At 35.7% G+C, this 15,565-nt stretch overlaps 1 protein-coding gene across 1 annotated transcript; it reads left to right on the top strand.

Moving 5' to 3' along the window:
- Nucleotides 1-17: 17 nt before the first annotated feature.
- LOC138315960 (uncharacterized) lies at nucleotides 18-14,074 on the top strand. The gene is made up of 9 exons (XM_069257384.1): nucleotides 18-147; nucleotides 4,411-4,618; nucleotides 5,657-5,706; nucleotides 6,742-6,818; nucleotides 7,029-7,256; nucleotides 7,391-7,555; nucleotides 7,902-7,991; nucleotides 9,442-9,577; nucleotides 9,968-14,074. Exons 2-9 carry the CDS (start codon nucleotides 4,446-4,448, stop codon nucleotides 10,513-10,515), a joined length of 1,467 nt encoding a protein of 488 aa, XP_069113485.1. The 5' UTR covers nucleotides 18-147; nucleotides 4,411-4,445; the 3' UTR covers nucleotides 10,516-14,074.
- Nucleotides 14,075-15,565: the final 1,491 nt, after the last annotated feature.

The following is a 15,565-nucleotide window of genomic DNA, read 5'->3' as shown; positions in this document are numbered from 1 at the left end:
CAATCAGATGACGCAGATGAGATTAGTTACGTTCGGTTATTCTCTGAAATGTTGATTAACTCTGAAGATAAACCTAGAGAAATCCGAATGCATGGTTATTTGTGTAAACAACATGGCGTTCAGATAAAATTCCATTCAGCTTTCGAGGTAAAATTACAATACGATCTATTATTTTGCTAATTTAACATAGTTTATTTTCTTATGTCTGTAAAAGGACATAAAGCAACACAAACTTCTACGTTAGATACTTGAATTACTTTAGTTTAATGGAGATCACGCGTACGTACCTTTCAAGCAGAAACTTTAGCCGTAACGTTAAGTACAGTAACGTTAAGCGAATACCTAACGTTAACACTACAGTACAGGGTTACATGTAATGTAGATCTATAAGACTGCTGTACCAGCTAGTCATGATCAATATGCACCAATTGACTATCTTATTAATTTGTTCGACCTGGTTCATAATGTGTACATTTGGTAGTTTTGAATTACTGTAATATGAATTTATTTGGACAAAAAGTCTTCTGAGTTAACAGTCTCCTGAGTATAAGCACAGGAGCGTTCTGCTAATAATACATAGCATATATACATAAAAAATACCTTTATATAGTATATAAAAACAGTATTTTAATATAGTAATATAGTGAATCCATCTAAAGCCTCTGGTCCAGATGATATACCAAACCGAATGCTAAAGGAATGTGCGGGAAAATTAGCACCCATACTGAAAATTATACTGCAGACATCATTAGACACAGGAGAACTACCCGAAGACTGGAGAAACGCCAACATCTCTAGCATCTTCAAAAAAGGAGACAAACACCTGCCGGAAAACTATAGACCAGTGTCACTTACATCAGTTACATGCAAAATCCTTGAACATATCATCTGCAGACATATATTAAACCATCTGGAACACAACAAAATTTTAACAAACTTAAACCATGGCTTCAGAACAGGATATTCTTGTGAGACCCAACTAATTACCACACTAAATGACTTTCTGAAAGACTTCGACAAAGGAAATCAAGTAGATGTGGCAATACTAGACTTCTCGAAAGCATTCAACACTGTGCCCCACGACAAACTATTATACAAACTACACCAGTATGGCATCCAGGGTAACATCCATCTATGGCTAAAAAACTTCCTAACCACCAGAAAAACCATCGTAGAAGGAGTATGCTCAGAGGAAACACCAGTTGACTCAGGAGTTCCTCAAGGTACTGTTCTAGGCCCGATTATGTTCTTATGCCATATTAACGATCTGCCAGACAGCGTAAAATCATCTGTACGTTTATTTGCCGATGACTGCCTACTATATAGAACCATCAAAACGGAGAGCGACCACCTAAAACTTCAAGCAGACCTCAACAACCTCGAAAAATAGGCAAATAACTGGGGCATGAGATTCAACGCCAAAAAATGTTACATCCTGAGCATAAACAAGCGCTCCCAAAGATTTTATGAGCTAAACAACCACATACTACAGGAGGTAAAGGATAATCCATACTTAGGACTCCAGATATCTAACGACATGAAATGGAGCCTACACATCAAAGGAGTCTGCAGGAAAGCCAACACAACACTCGGCTTTCTGAGAAGAAATCTAAGAAATGTTCCAGAACTTTGCAGAAAAACAGCCTATATCACCTTGGTTAGATCCATCCTAGAATATGGAGCAACAATCTGGCATCCATATCAACAAGGTGACATAGACAGACTGGAACATATACAAAACAGAGGTATACGATTCATAAAGAAAAATTACAAGAACAGAGAGCCAGGTACCATCACAAAAATGAGAGAAGAACTTCAGATGGAGTCTTTAGAAGAACGTCAAGACAGCCTCCGTCAAATACTTTAAAGTAGTTGAGGGGTTGGTGCCAGCACTACCGCCACAAGACTTTGTAACAAAAAGAAGACCAAAACAACAAATAAAAACAAAAACATTCAGCGACTGTGTCACAAGCAACATCATCGAGAACCAAGTGTGTAACAACAGCAGAGGCCTCCAAATACCAGTCAGCACAACAAATCAATACAGACACTCCTTCTTTGTGAAGACGATTATACAGTGGAACCACCTCCCAGAGAAAGTGGCATGCGCAGAGTCCCTTAGTGCCTTCAAGACCGCACTAAGAGAACAAGGCTAATAACATCCAGGCACTCTCTCACCGTCGTGAAAAAAACGGTCAACGGGATCTACGACGAAACACATACAGATACAGATAGGGGTATTTTTATATATTTATTATTGACAGAATGTCAAGCCCCTTTATACAAGGTACATGGTTGAAGGGTTCTGCTGGCAACTTTGTCATTAAAGACGCATGATACAAAAACGTTTAGTGAATATATGGTAACAAGCATCATCGGAAATCAAGAGTGTATATTGTAATATGACTGAAGGCAAGGCCTAAAGGGTTCAGCAAGATAAATATGCAAGTCAAGTAAGAGTTAACTCAAAATTACTGTGTCTCTTCAAAATCACCTGAACATTTGCAAATTAGAGTGATATTATTGAACTTCTGCCGGATAAAGATTACGTTCATGCAGCAGCCAGACTGTATTCAAATCTGAGACTTCAAACACTAGCCAATCGCACTACCAACTGAGCTACATGTACCTGGTCAGTCACCAATGACCGACCCAGTCTAATTCCACTACAGTTAGATCAGTATCTGTCTTACATAAGCTTTCGCTTTTTGGCATCCTTAAAGTTTATTCATATTCATGGATTTTTTTTATCTTACGTTGGTATATAGTTTTGGAAAATTAATTCTACTTATATGAAGACATTGCACCCATAGTGCCTTATATATATATATACTTATTAATGCAGATAGGGCATGGAAATTGATGATTGTTTGATTGTTTATCCCGTTGAATTGGTGGCATAGCAGTTTGGGCTGAACTTTATGTTGATGTTTACCCAATGTCTGTTCAGATCACATAAATTCCATCAGAAGAGGTTAAAGATGCTCCACCACCGACAGAGCATAAATGATATTCATCATTTGAACAATAATTGGTGTTTAATTGTGTATATATATGCCTAATTAACACAAAAATAATATAAAATAATTTATTTCGCCTTTGGTGCATGCTCAATCAGTACTTCATTCCATATAGGATATAATGCCATGAAATTTTTCTTTTCAATGGTGGTAATGATGTAAAGTAAGTAACTTTTGTAACGGAAAAAAACAACTAAATCGTTTGCTGCTATTTTTTATAATGAAAAAATACTATTTGTCAGCGGTGGAGCATCTTTAACGTTACAAAAAGTATATATATTTATATATAGAAATAAAAAAGCAGAAACACGTTGTTAGTTTAGCATTATCGCTTTCATCATGTTCTTCAGATGACACTGAGAATTTAATGTTATTCAATATTTATATATATATATATATGAGATACAATGTACAGGATCCTTGTCCTTTATTGCCACAATGATGATGTACATGTAAATATTAAAGATGCTCCACTGCCGACAGAGCATGAATGATAATTATCATTTGAACAATGATTGGTATTTAATTGTGTATTTATATGTGTAATTAACACAAAAAATAATATTAAACCATTTGTTTTGCTTTTGATGCATGCACAATCAGTACTTCATTCCACAAAGGGCATAGTGCCACAGAATTTTTTCGGGAAGCAATTAATTATTTTAATATCTTTATTTTGAAATAAAATTAGAAATTCAAACTTCTTCAATGGTGGTAATTATGTAAAGTAAGTAACTGAAGAAAAATACTAATCTGTATACTCCTGTTTTTGAAAGAGATAACATACCATTTGTAAGCGATGGGGCATCTATAAAAAACTTTTGTTTTCCTGACAGGAAATTGAAATTGATCCTGTCTTCATTTGCTTATTTATCTGTTTCATCTGAAGGTCACAATAACTTGTTCTCCTGTGCCAGTTAAGTCAGGGCCACTTCAACCAGTTTTACACACCATTATATTCCTATTTTGACCAGCGGCCGAAAAATGCTAATGGCCATTTAAATCAATTAGCTTTACTTCCCTTTGTTTGTTTGATTAATTCAATTTGATTCCACTGTACAGTTGTAATAATATTCCACTATAAAAATAGTAGCAAAATGCATGGAATCTGACAAAAACATTTGAGAGGTATCATCAATCAGTTGAAGTTTAAATAACTATAAATAGTGATATGTTATGATGATTGATTGAACCTTTTTGATTTTAGATAATTAGGTACAAAATTTCACAATTGATTCATTGGTTCAGCATTAATTGGAACAATAGATTTCTGTTAATCAATAATGGTATTCAATTGATTTGACATCTCTATGTAACTGCATGTAGCTTGATATCTCGACTTTTTGATAGCATTATAACTGTTAATTGTCTCTCCTTCTTTTATCTTCAGGTCATTTAATGCCTTGACATTTGAGAATCATCAGAATGCCTGTAGGGGGACAAGGAGACCGGGCTCTTTATGGCCATGTAGGCCATCCTCAGAATATGACAGCACTTCTCGACACCATCACAAAATTGAAGCAAGACATAGCCCAAAGCCACATAGAGAAACAGAATTTAGCTGAACAGATGAATGTCCTTATCACTCTTATTAAGAGGTAATACAAATTTTCTGGTGCTGAAACAGAGAATGCTTATACTCACTTGGTTCTTGTTTTATTTTTAGGTCATCTGACACTTCTTGTGAATAACTAAGAGGCGGAGAGACCTGATATTTGGCCTGTGACATGCTGGGGAGAAGGGCTACCAACTTCGTTCAAATACATGACTTTGACATTCATTTAAGGTCACCAGGGTCAAATAGGCTAAAATCTTTAAACAACTTCTTGTGAATAAATAAGAGGCCTAGAGACATGATATTGTGCCTGTGACATGTTGGGATGAATGACTACCAAGTTTGTTGAAATGAATGACCTTGACCTTCATTTAAGGTCAAAGGGATCAAATAGGCTAAAATCTTTGAACATCATCTTAGTTTGCCACTACTATATTCTTTCAGGTGTTATATTGTGCCAATAGTCAGATAACCATTAACTCCCATGGTCGCTTGTTCTTCATACACCTCGGAGTATACTTTGTTTTATATTTTGCTCTAATTAAAGCAATTTTGAGTATAGGTCAAAGTTACATGTATACATGTGTGACTTTTTACTTATTAGTTATATACAATTGTATTTTTGTTTACTTGAAATCTATTCCCTGGTAGTATGTCAGATATGGTGATCATTTGGTTATGAACTGTATAGTGAATAGTACTGATTAATATGAAACTACATTCCTGTTGGTTCATTAACTTTAGACTGCAAATATAGATGTAAAAAAAACCCATTCTGTCCAATTACTGAAATAAACAAAATAGCCAGGTGTTTTTGTGGGGATGACATTTTGCGATTTCGCAAGACATGGCTTTGATCACGTACATTTGAATTGTGAATTATTGAGAAATGTTTTAATCATACCAGATCACAAAAATATTGAAAAATTGCAACACAAAATATTATTATTTAATATTATTATTTTTTAATTAAAATCATGAAAATTTTGACCGTGTAAACAATCAGCTGTGCAGTACAGTACTTTCAAAACCAATATTTCTATGACAGTATTTTAACTTAAAACAATGTTTTTTATTTTAGATCATGGAGTGGTGATTTTAATGCTTCTTTACACCTGGGAAATATAATTGGTATGTACCTATATGATTCTCTTTTGTTTTAAGGTGATTTTGCTGCTTTGATGAAACTGCTTAATTACTAAATAAATATTAATACCATAGAATTCTCTGTATTGATATCTTTTTCTATTGTGACAAAATAGGTGGATGTGTGGTATTTGGTCCCTGATATAATATCTAGAGTGATGAATTTCTGGAAGAGAACTTGTATGGGCTTAAGCCTGTTGTTTGATCCCTTTTCATATTTTTTTATGAAATAAAATTTACACAAATTTTCTTAGCCATTCATATAATACATATTTTCCATACATATTACTTAAGTTCACATTGACCTTTTCATATTTTCTTATAATAGCAAATGCTAGTGCTTATCCTACAGTTTATGGCAGTATTGGGTATTCTGTAGTTGCATATTACAGAGTTATCTGACCTACAGGTAGGTATTGATTGTGAAATCATGTATTTGTGAGCAAACAATGTGAATATCACTCACAAAATAATGACATTAACAGTTGATACCTACTTGGAAGGGAGGTAACTTTGTAATGTGCAAAGACAGAATTGTGCTTGCACAATGTATCTCTTAACTGGTATCTCTTTAAATTTGGATTTACACTTTAAATCTTAAGTACACTAAAGTTGGAATGGGTATCCAAATGTCATTGTCCCGTATTACTGTTTGCATCATATTATGTAATCATGTACAGTGTTCGTTTTGTGTGTCTTGATAAAGAGGCAGATTGCCTAAAAAATTTGACAATTTTTTTTGTCCACACGGTTGGAATTACTTCTTTGTCACATATTTACCATTTGAAGTAATTCGTATCCTACAGACTTAGGTTTGATGGGATACTGTGTCATCTGGAAAATCCTGTTGATATCACTTCTTTGACCCTTATGCCATGTTTTGATGTTCAAATGCCACACTGGTAGCATAGTAACATCTTTTTTAAGCAGCCATGTTCATATTTTACACCCCCATACAATGTCTATGATAATTACAAATGTACATTAATTTCACAGTATTGTAATTGAAATGATTTGCAGGTCTCCAGCCACCAGAGTTCATGCAGCCATATCAGGATGGGAAGCGTACAACCAACACGCCTATCCCAGAAATTAAGGTATGATGCAAACACTTTTGATACAGAGACTTGATTATGTTTTCAGGATAGTGTTTCACTATTATAGCCACAATATAACTACTGAAAAGTTAGATTTTTAAGTTTTGACTAAAATATGGCTAAATAGCGACCTGTTTTTTTATTGGATTGAATGTACAGCTAAGTGTTTTTGAGATTAGTTTGTGTAAAGTGTTTCTATTCCATTGCTAGGAGAGGGTAGTGAGGACATGGGAGAGACTTGCTATTAAACTCCTAGACAGAGAATACGCCCAGATTCAGGAGGAAATCCATGCGCGGCAGCAGATCCACATGAGAAACCGACAACTTTATATGGAAGAGGTCCTACAAAACCATCAACAAGATATGGCCAAAACACCACTTCGAAACAAACAGAAAACTTATGAGGAAGTTGACAAGCAGTTCCTTAGGAGTGTAGGGGTAAATGAATGTTTTTGGGGTAAATGGAACCTTTTTTTGTGTAAGATTGTAAAAATATAAATCAAGGTCAGGGAAAAAATTACAAAGACCATGCATTATATATACATTTTGTAGTCACAAATTTCTTGTTTCAGACAAATAGTGTTCAAACGCGGCCTTCAAGTGGTAGTAGTAGTACAAGAGGACGAATACGATCTGCCCAAAAACAACACAGGACAAACATGAAAGAAAATAATCCTGACGTGACCTTTAATGACCTATTTGTACAACCAACAGCGAGTGGAAACAAAACCAATTCTGTAGGTTATTTGTTTGAATTACAAAAAATCGGAGAGAAAAAAAAGCAAAGCGCATAACATACAAATTAATTTATGCATATGAAATAAAAGGAATTGGAATGTAATACATGATACATTCTTGGTGCATGCAGATTTTTAGCTGTAATAAATTTCTTTTAAATTGCTTATAATTATACATGGGTAGATAGGGGGTTGAGACAGTTTTATTTAGCTTTATCCACAAAGTTTTGATAATTATTAGGTAAAATCAAATAATGTCTTATTAGTTTCACTTTAAATACCTCTTCATACATCAAAGGTATGTCAGAAGATGGTAACTAAACAATCATTTTATTACATTTTACAGGCATTTACGGGATTGTACCATTTAGAAAATGGCCGTGACAACAGACAGAAGTACAGAACAACATACGATGATCCACAGAGATATAAACAGGTAACCTGTCGGTCAATAGTTGTTAAAAGTGTATATCTATTATAAGTATAATAGAATCAGTCGCGAATAATGTGGTGTTAATTGGCGTAGAGAGGCTTAAAAATGGAAGCTGATGGTCATCAATTTAAACCATATTTGCCGTTATTGTAGGAAGTTCAAGTACATGCACAGATAATTCTAGCATAAATTATGGCATGAAATAGTGGAGGGAGAATTTGTTCATTTGTGGGCTTTTCTGTGTTTTTAGCTCACCTGGCCCGCAGGGCCGGTAAGCTTATGTCATGGCGCGGCGTCCGTCGTCCGTCGTCCGTCGGCGTCCGTCGGCGTCCGTCTGTCCGTCAACATTTCCTTTAAATCGCTACTAGTCATAGAGTTCTGCATGGATTGTAACCAAATTTGGCCACAAACATCCTTGGGGGAGGGGGAACAGAACTTGTATAAATTTTGACTCTGACCCCCCGGGGGCAGGAGGGGTGGGGCCCAATAGGGGAAATAGAGGTAAATCCTTTAAATCGCTACTAGTCATAGAGTTCTGAATGGTATGTAACCAAATTTGGCCACAAACATCCTTGGGGGAAGGGGAACAGAACTTGTATAAATTTTGGCTCTGATCCCCTGGGGGCAGGAGGGGCGGGGCCCAATAGGGGAAATAGAGGTAAATCCATTAAATCGCTACTAGTCATAGAGTTCTGAATGGTATGTAACCAAATTTGGCCACAAACATCCTTGGGGGAAGGGGAACAGAACTTGTATAAATTTTGGCTCTGATCCCCTGGGGGCAGGAGGGGCGGGGCCCAATAGGGGAAATAGAGGTAAATCCATTAAATCGCTACTAGTCATAGAGTTCTGAATGGAATGTAACCAAATTTGGCCACAAACATCCGTAGGGGAAGGGGAACAGAACTTGTATAAATTTTGGCTCTGATCCCCCGGGGGCAGGAGGGGGCGGGGCCCAATAGGTGAAATTGAGGTAAATCCTTTAAATCGCTACTAGTCATAGAGTTCTTTATGGAATGTAACCAAATTTGGCCACAAACATCCTTTTTGGAAGGGGAACAGATCTTGTATAAATTTTGGCTCTGGCCCCCCGGGGGCAGGACGGGTGGGGCCCAATAGGGGAAATAGAGGTAAATCCTATAAATCGCTACTTGTCCTGGAGTTTTGCTGGGATTGTGACCAAATTTGGCCATAAACACCCTTGGGAGAAGGGGAACAGAACTTGTATAAATTTTGGCTCTGACCCCCTGGGCGCAGGAGGGGTGGGGCCCAATAGGGGATTTAGAGGTTAATATTAAAATTCCTTAAGAAAAGAAACAATGAACCTGTATTCAGAACATTACTTGGCATTACAAACCAGGTGAGCGATACAGGCCCTCTGGGCCTCTTGTTTTTTTAACGTTATTGTTTCCAACTCTACAATTTAATAAATGTTTTTGTATATCCCATACAGACGAATCTGTTTGACCTGGATGCTGTGTTTGGTCCAGATAATGGGGTTAAAAAGCCTCGCCCAACTAGTGCATTCACAGCTACAACTACAAACAAGGATAAAGCCAATCAGAAACCAAGACCAAAGAGTGCCAGTGGTATGTTGTTGTCTCGGAGATTTGGATTACAATCTGACTGCCTAGACAGTTGAGCTACACTTCATTGTATCTTAGGGTCGTATATATAACAGATGATGACACCCTTTAAATTATCACTGAGAATTTTTATTCAAATAGTTCTATATTTTGCTCGTTTCAATCATTGTTTAAGACATGATATCAATAATTTCAGAAGGTATGAAAAAGGAAAAGGATAAAGATATTGAAAGACTAAAACATATGAGATAATATATAAATAGCAAAGTTATGAAATGAAAAGTTATATCATTTTGCAAGTCTAAATTCAATATCTCTTCTTTTACAATGGTTTGAATATTTGACCACTTAAAAGAATAAATAAATTTATTAGAACGTCTTTTTCATTGATAGTGTTCGTCACCCAGTTACATGATAGACCACTCAAGTACGAAGTCACTCATCCTGTTAGCAATAAACCAAATGCCAAAAAGAAACCAGCTCAAAAGCCACGACTAAAGTCAGCTAGTGTTCCTTCGATGAATAGCATCCAGGAGCACCAGGGGGAGGAACCTCCTTCTCAGGAAAAGGAAACAGAATTACAATCCAACTACGGACAGGAATCACCACCGAGTGCTCCAGCAGCATCACCTGCTCCAGATATTCCCACTTTGGATATAAATTCAGAATCAGACTTTAATCAAGGTGAAGATGAGGTTTGCGCTGAGGACGAGGTAGCTGGTCGCGAGGAATATTACAGTTCATCAGACGAGGAACCGCCAGAGGATCACATAGGACAAAATCTCCGCGTACGCGTCAACTCAGCAACCAACAAACCAAAAAGTGTCGCCAAGTTTGTCACAGACATGAAAATAATGGCAGATATGGAAAAAGACTTTAAGAAAACAGCGACACAGTTGCAAAAACGACTTGGGATTGCCGATATGGGCATGATAAAATAGAATAGTGGTATGTTTATGAGACCATGTCAGGTCATAAAACTACCATGGCTTTTATAGTTCAGGAAAGAGCTACTTTTCTCTCTGTTATTAACTCAAAGCTACTCTTTCCATTAACTTGATGATGCTGGCCTAGATACAATCTCAGAGGAAAAATTTTCCTTAAATTATAGCCTAATATTTTACTTTTTTTCAGATGTCCAAATTAGAACTTCATTTCTCATGTTTTGTGAGTGTCTTTTTGTTTTTGTTTTGTTAATACATTGTACCACCTTTTATGCTAATATTGATATTCTATAAGGCTTCATAAAAGGCGAATAGGTTATCAGCATACTATTTAGGAGTTAATTTTCAAACTACAGAATGATAACCTGTAATTATCGGTAGAAATAATTTGCTTTGGACAATGACACAGGTGGGAATGTGGTGGTATGTGATACATGGTGCCATATAGTAACTGCAATTAACACAATGACACAGAAATATTTCCCAACCAAATCATCATTAATTCAGTATTTTTCTTATGTAAAAACTAGAGGACCATTAAAACTTCTCAATAAACAAAAGAACCATTAAAACTTTTCAAAAAACAGGAGGACCATTAAAACTTCTCAATGAACAGAAGGACCATTAAAACTTTTTAAATAACTAGAGGACCATTAAAACTTCTCAATAAACAGAAGGACCATTAAAACTTCTTAATAAACAGGATGACCCTTAAAACTTCTCAATAAACAGAAGGACCATTAAAACTTCTTAATAAACAGGATGACCCTTAAAACTTCTCAATAAACAGAAGGACCATTAAAACTTCTTAATGAACAGAAGGACCATTAAAACTTCTCAATAAACAGGATGACCCTTAAAACTTCTCAATAAACAGAAGGACCATTAAAACTTCTCAATAAACAGAAGGACCATTAAAACTTCTCAATGAACAGAAGGACCATTAAAACTTCTCAATAAACAGAAGGACCATTAAAACTTTTCAATGAACAGAAGGACCATTAAAACTTCTCAATAAACAGAAAGACCATTAAAACTTCAATAATTGTGCACAGATTTATAACACAATTTGATTATTTTTTATGTGATACGTAGGAATAGTGCAATTTTTTATCACTAGCCTCTAAGTGTGTTATTTAGATCCTCATTTTCTGTTATTGTAATTCTGTTGTATTAGTATATAGGTATTTCATGATTAGGTTTTATCTCTCAAGCATTTAGCTAATGGTAGCTGAATTCAGATATTTCATTTCATTGTTGATTGTTTTGCTTTGATCAGTTATAAGTTGACATCCAATACACTGGCCATCATCCTCATGTAATGGAATGTCTATGGGGTTAAACTTTACAGGGTATAAACTATGTTATATCATTTTGTCATGTGATGGTTTTATTGACTGTTGTGGTACATATACAGATTGTTACACTAAGGGTGGGTAAAGTATTTTGAGTAACAACGTACTGCTTAGAATTGGGTACAGTACATAATGCTAATTTAGTGCAGATACTGCCTATGTTTTATATATATATCAGAGCCCAGTTTCAAGAACATTTTAACTCAGGAAATTCCTTAAAATTACCCAAAGGATATTATTATAGAAGTTGAAGAAAGTTCCCTTAATTAAGATTTCCCCCTTTTCTGTAATGCCTTTCTAATAAGAATTGTTAGCTCTTTTAAGTTCAGTAATGTTCATGAAACTTGGTAGATTTATAGTAAATAGATCCAAAAACATGTAATAAGTACCTGTACATACCCCATGATTTATATGCCCTATATGTTATAAGTGTTGCCTCTTACAAGTGTTGTCTTGTGACTTCAGAAACCATAGACAATGAACATGTAAAAGTGGAAGTAAGAAAGGAACTAACTCTGATGTTAACCCCATACATAATATCCTGTAATTGATCACATTGTAAGTGATGTTTGTAATAGTACATCAGCTAATGAAATATCTCCACACAGAAGTGAAATCAAACTGAAACTGTTTTCAGAAGCAACAAAATTGGTTGATCATATGTTACTATAAACATGAGTGAACTGATATCTAGATACCCAGCATTAAGCATTTTTTATAATAAGTTTTTAATTATGAAGCTTCTTACCTTTTAAGCATTTTATGTATGTGGACTAACTTTATTTTTATTTAATATAGTGGTGAAGGTTTTCTTTATATCAATGTTTTGTAGATTTTAAACTATCACTTGTTATATTTGCAAAACACACTGTTAAAATTTCATCATATTTTTGGGACTTTCCTAAAAGTAAAAGTGATATTATTTGCCAAAACGTTCTGTCATCAAAATAAATTTCCTTACTTTTCCAATATTGTATCTACAATAATATGGATGAACTTGATTCTGGCTTGCCAGTTAGCCTGTTGCCGATCAGCAAACCGGCAAAGTCTCTTGATTATGTGCCGAATATGCGTGCGCAATTCCGGCACATGCAAAACGGCATAAATTCCCGCCAGTTTGGAAAGACGGGCACAGCGGTAAACAAGATGGCAGCCTATTCGAGCAAAAGGTGAGATTAAGAAAACTAATAACTATTAAGGATAATTTTTGTTGGTGTAGCCTGTTGTGCCATCTCATGGCTGTACTAATACATAGCCTCCTTTGTCTATCGATCAGTAAATAAAAATGGATCTAAGACTTGTACACGACAAACTAGACATTGGGTCATAGAAGATGGAGACTGTTCCATAATGCTAAGTCCTTCACAACTACATCTATACATGTAAAAAAAATGTGAAGAAATGGTAATAATATTTTGTGTTTCTGGTTTCATTATTCAATGAACTAGGGATTCACGTTTAACTTTATATATTATTGAAGAGTAGTGATCTTATTGATCCTAGCATAAACCTGGGACTTAATAAAGGAGGAAATCAGCATACCTGGGTACTGGTTAGACAGGTAACCCCCTAGCTCAACACCAGTCTAACTGTCTAGCAACTCTTGTATACAATCGTTAGGAGGAAGGTTTATGTCAATAAAGTGATTGAATATTTTAACAAAATTCGAAATCAGCATAGTTTAATAAATGTATGATATGTGCATATAGACAGAATATTTTCAAGAAGTTAGTTGTTATATGAGTGACAACAATTAACCTTGATGTCCATATTGTTTAGATAACTTAGATAGTCAATGTGTTTTATGAAGGATGGGTTCGATTGAGTGTAAAAAGCAACTTGTGTTCATATAAAATATTTATTCAAGATTTTATTTTTTTTAAATCATTTATTCGTTTGAGGTTCTTCGTTGCCAATTAACTTATTACCATTTTATCTGTGGCTATTCCTTGGTATTGGTGTAATCAAAGTGCTTAGATCTCGGCCAAAATAATTGTACATCTACGTATAAAACGTTTTAACTCTGATATTATAATGTGATTATTAACTGGAACATAATACGTGTAAAGATATGTGGGTAGGAATTTATTGTCAAAAACTTTTGTGGAAGATTACAGTTTTAAAAAGGACATTTTATATTGTACTACTGCTTGTAAAAATGCATTGAAGGCATATAATAAACTGAAGTTTAATAATTATGACTCCCTTTTGTGCATTTTCTTTATACATGTAGCTATTTGTATATTTGTTTATTGACCAGATCTGGCGGAGTTTATTGTGTATAACTATGTCTCGTAGCTACTGCAGAACACATTAGTGGTGTGAAATAATACCATAAAGGTGTTTAAGATTTTACTGTGTAGTTATCACCAGTAAGGTCAATAATGGTAGGGCACCAAACATGTGTTTCACCGTTCTAGGATGTTAGGGTACCAAACATGTGTTTCACCGTTCTAGGATGTTAGGGCACCAAACATGTGTTTCAACGATCTAGGATGTTAGGGCACCAAACATGTGTTTCATCGATCTAGGATGTTAGGGCACCAAACATGTGTTTCACCGATCTAGGATGTTAGGGCACCAAACATGTGTTTCACCGTTCTAAGATGTTAGGGCACCAAACATGTGTTTCACTGATCTAGGATGTTAGGGCACCAAACATGTGTTTCACCGATCTAGGATGTTAGGGCACCAAACATGTGTTTCACCGTTCTAAGATGTTAGGGCACCAAACATGTGTTTCACTGATCTAGGATGTTAGGGCACCAAACATGTGTTTCAATGATCTAGGATTCGTCAGTGATGTTAGGGCACCAAACATGTGTTTCATCGATCTAGGATTCGTCAGTGATGTTAGGACACCAAACAACTGTTTCACCAATCTAGGATTCGTCAGTGATGTTAGGGCACCAAACAGCTGTTTCACCAATCTAGGATTCGTCAGTGATGTTAGGGCACCAAACAGCTGTTTCACCAATCTAGGATTCGGCAGTGATGTTAGGACACCAAATATCTGTTTCACCAATATAGAATTCGTCAGTGATGTTAGGACACCAAACATGTGTTTCACCAATCTAGGATTCTTCAGTGATGTTAGGACACCAAACATGTGTTTCACCAATATAGAATTCGTCAGTGATGTTAGGACACCAAATATCTGTTTCACCAATATAGAATTCGTCAGTGATGTTAGGGCACCAAACATGTGTTTCATCGATCTAGGATTCGTCAGTGATGTTAGGACACCAAACAACTGTTTCACCAATCTAGGATTCGTCAGTGATGTTAGGGCACCAAACAGCTGTTTCACCAATCTAGGATTCGTCAGTGATGTTAGGGCACCAAACAGCTGTTTCACCAATCTAGGATTCGGCAGTGATGTTAGGACACCAAATATCTGTTTCACCAATATAAAATTCGTCAGTTATGTTAGGACACCAAACATGTGTTTCATCGATCTAGGATTCGTCAGTGATGTTAGGACACCAAACAGCTGTTTCACCTATCTAGGATTCGTCATTGATGTTAGGACACCAAACATGTGTTTCACCAATCTAGGATTCGTCAGTGATGTTAGGGCACCAAACATGTGTTTCATCGATCTAGGATTCGTCAGTGATGTTAGGACACCAAACATGTGTTTCATCGATCTAGGATTCGGCAGTGATGTTAGGACACCAAACAGCTGTTTC

Source organism: Argopecten irradians, chromosome 2, assembly GCF_041381155.1.
Source record: "Argopecten irradians isolate NY chromosome 2, Ai_NY, whole genome shotgun sequence".
NCBI classification, from domain to species: Eukaryota; Metazoa; Mollusca; class Bivalvia; order Pectinida; family Pectinidae; genus Argopecten; species Argopecten irradians.
Note: the sequence above shows the minus strand (reverse complement) of the source record. Positions and strands in the feature narration are given on the sequence as shown.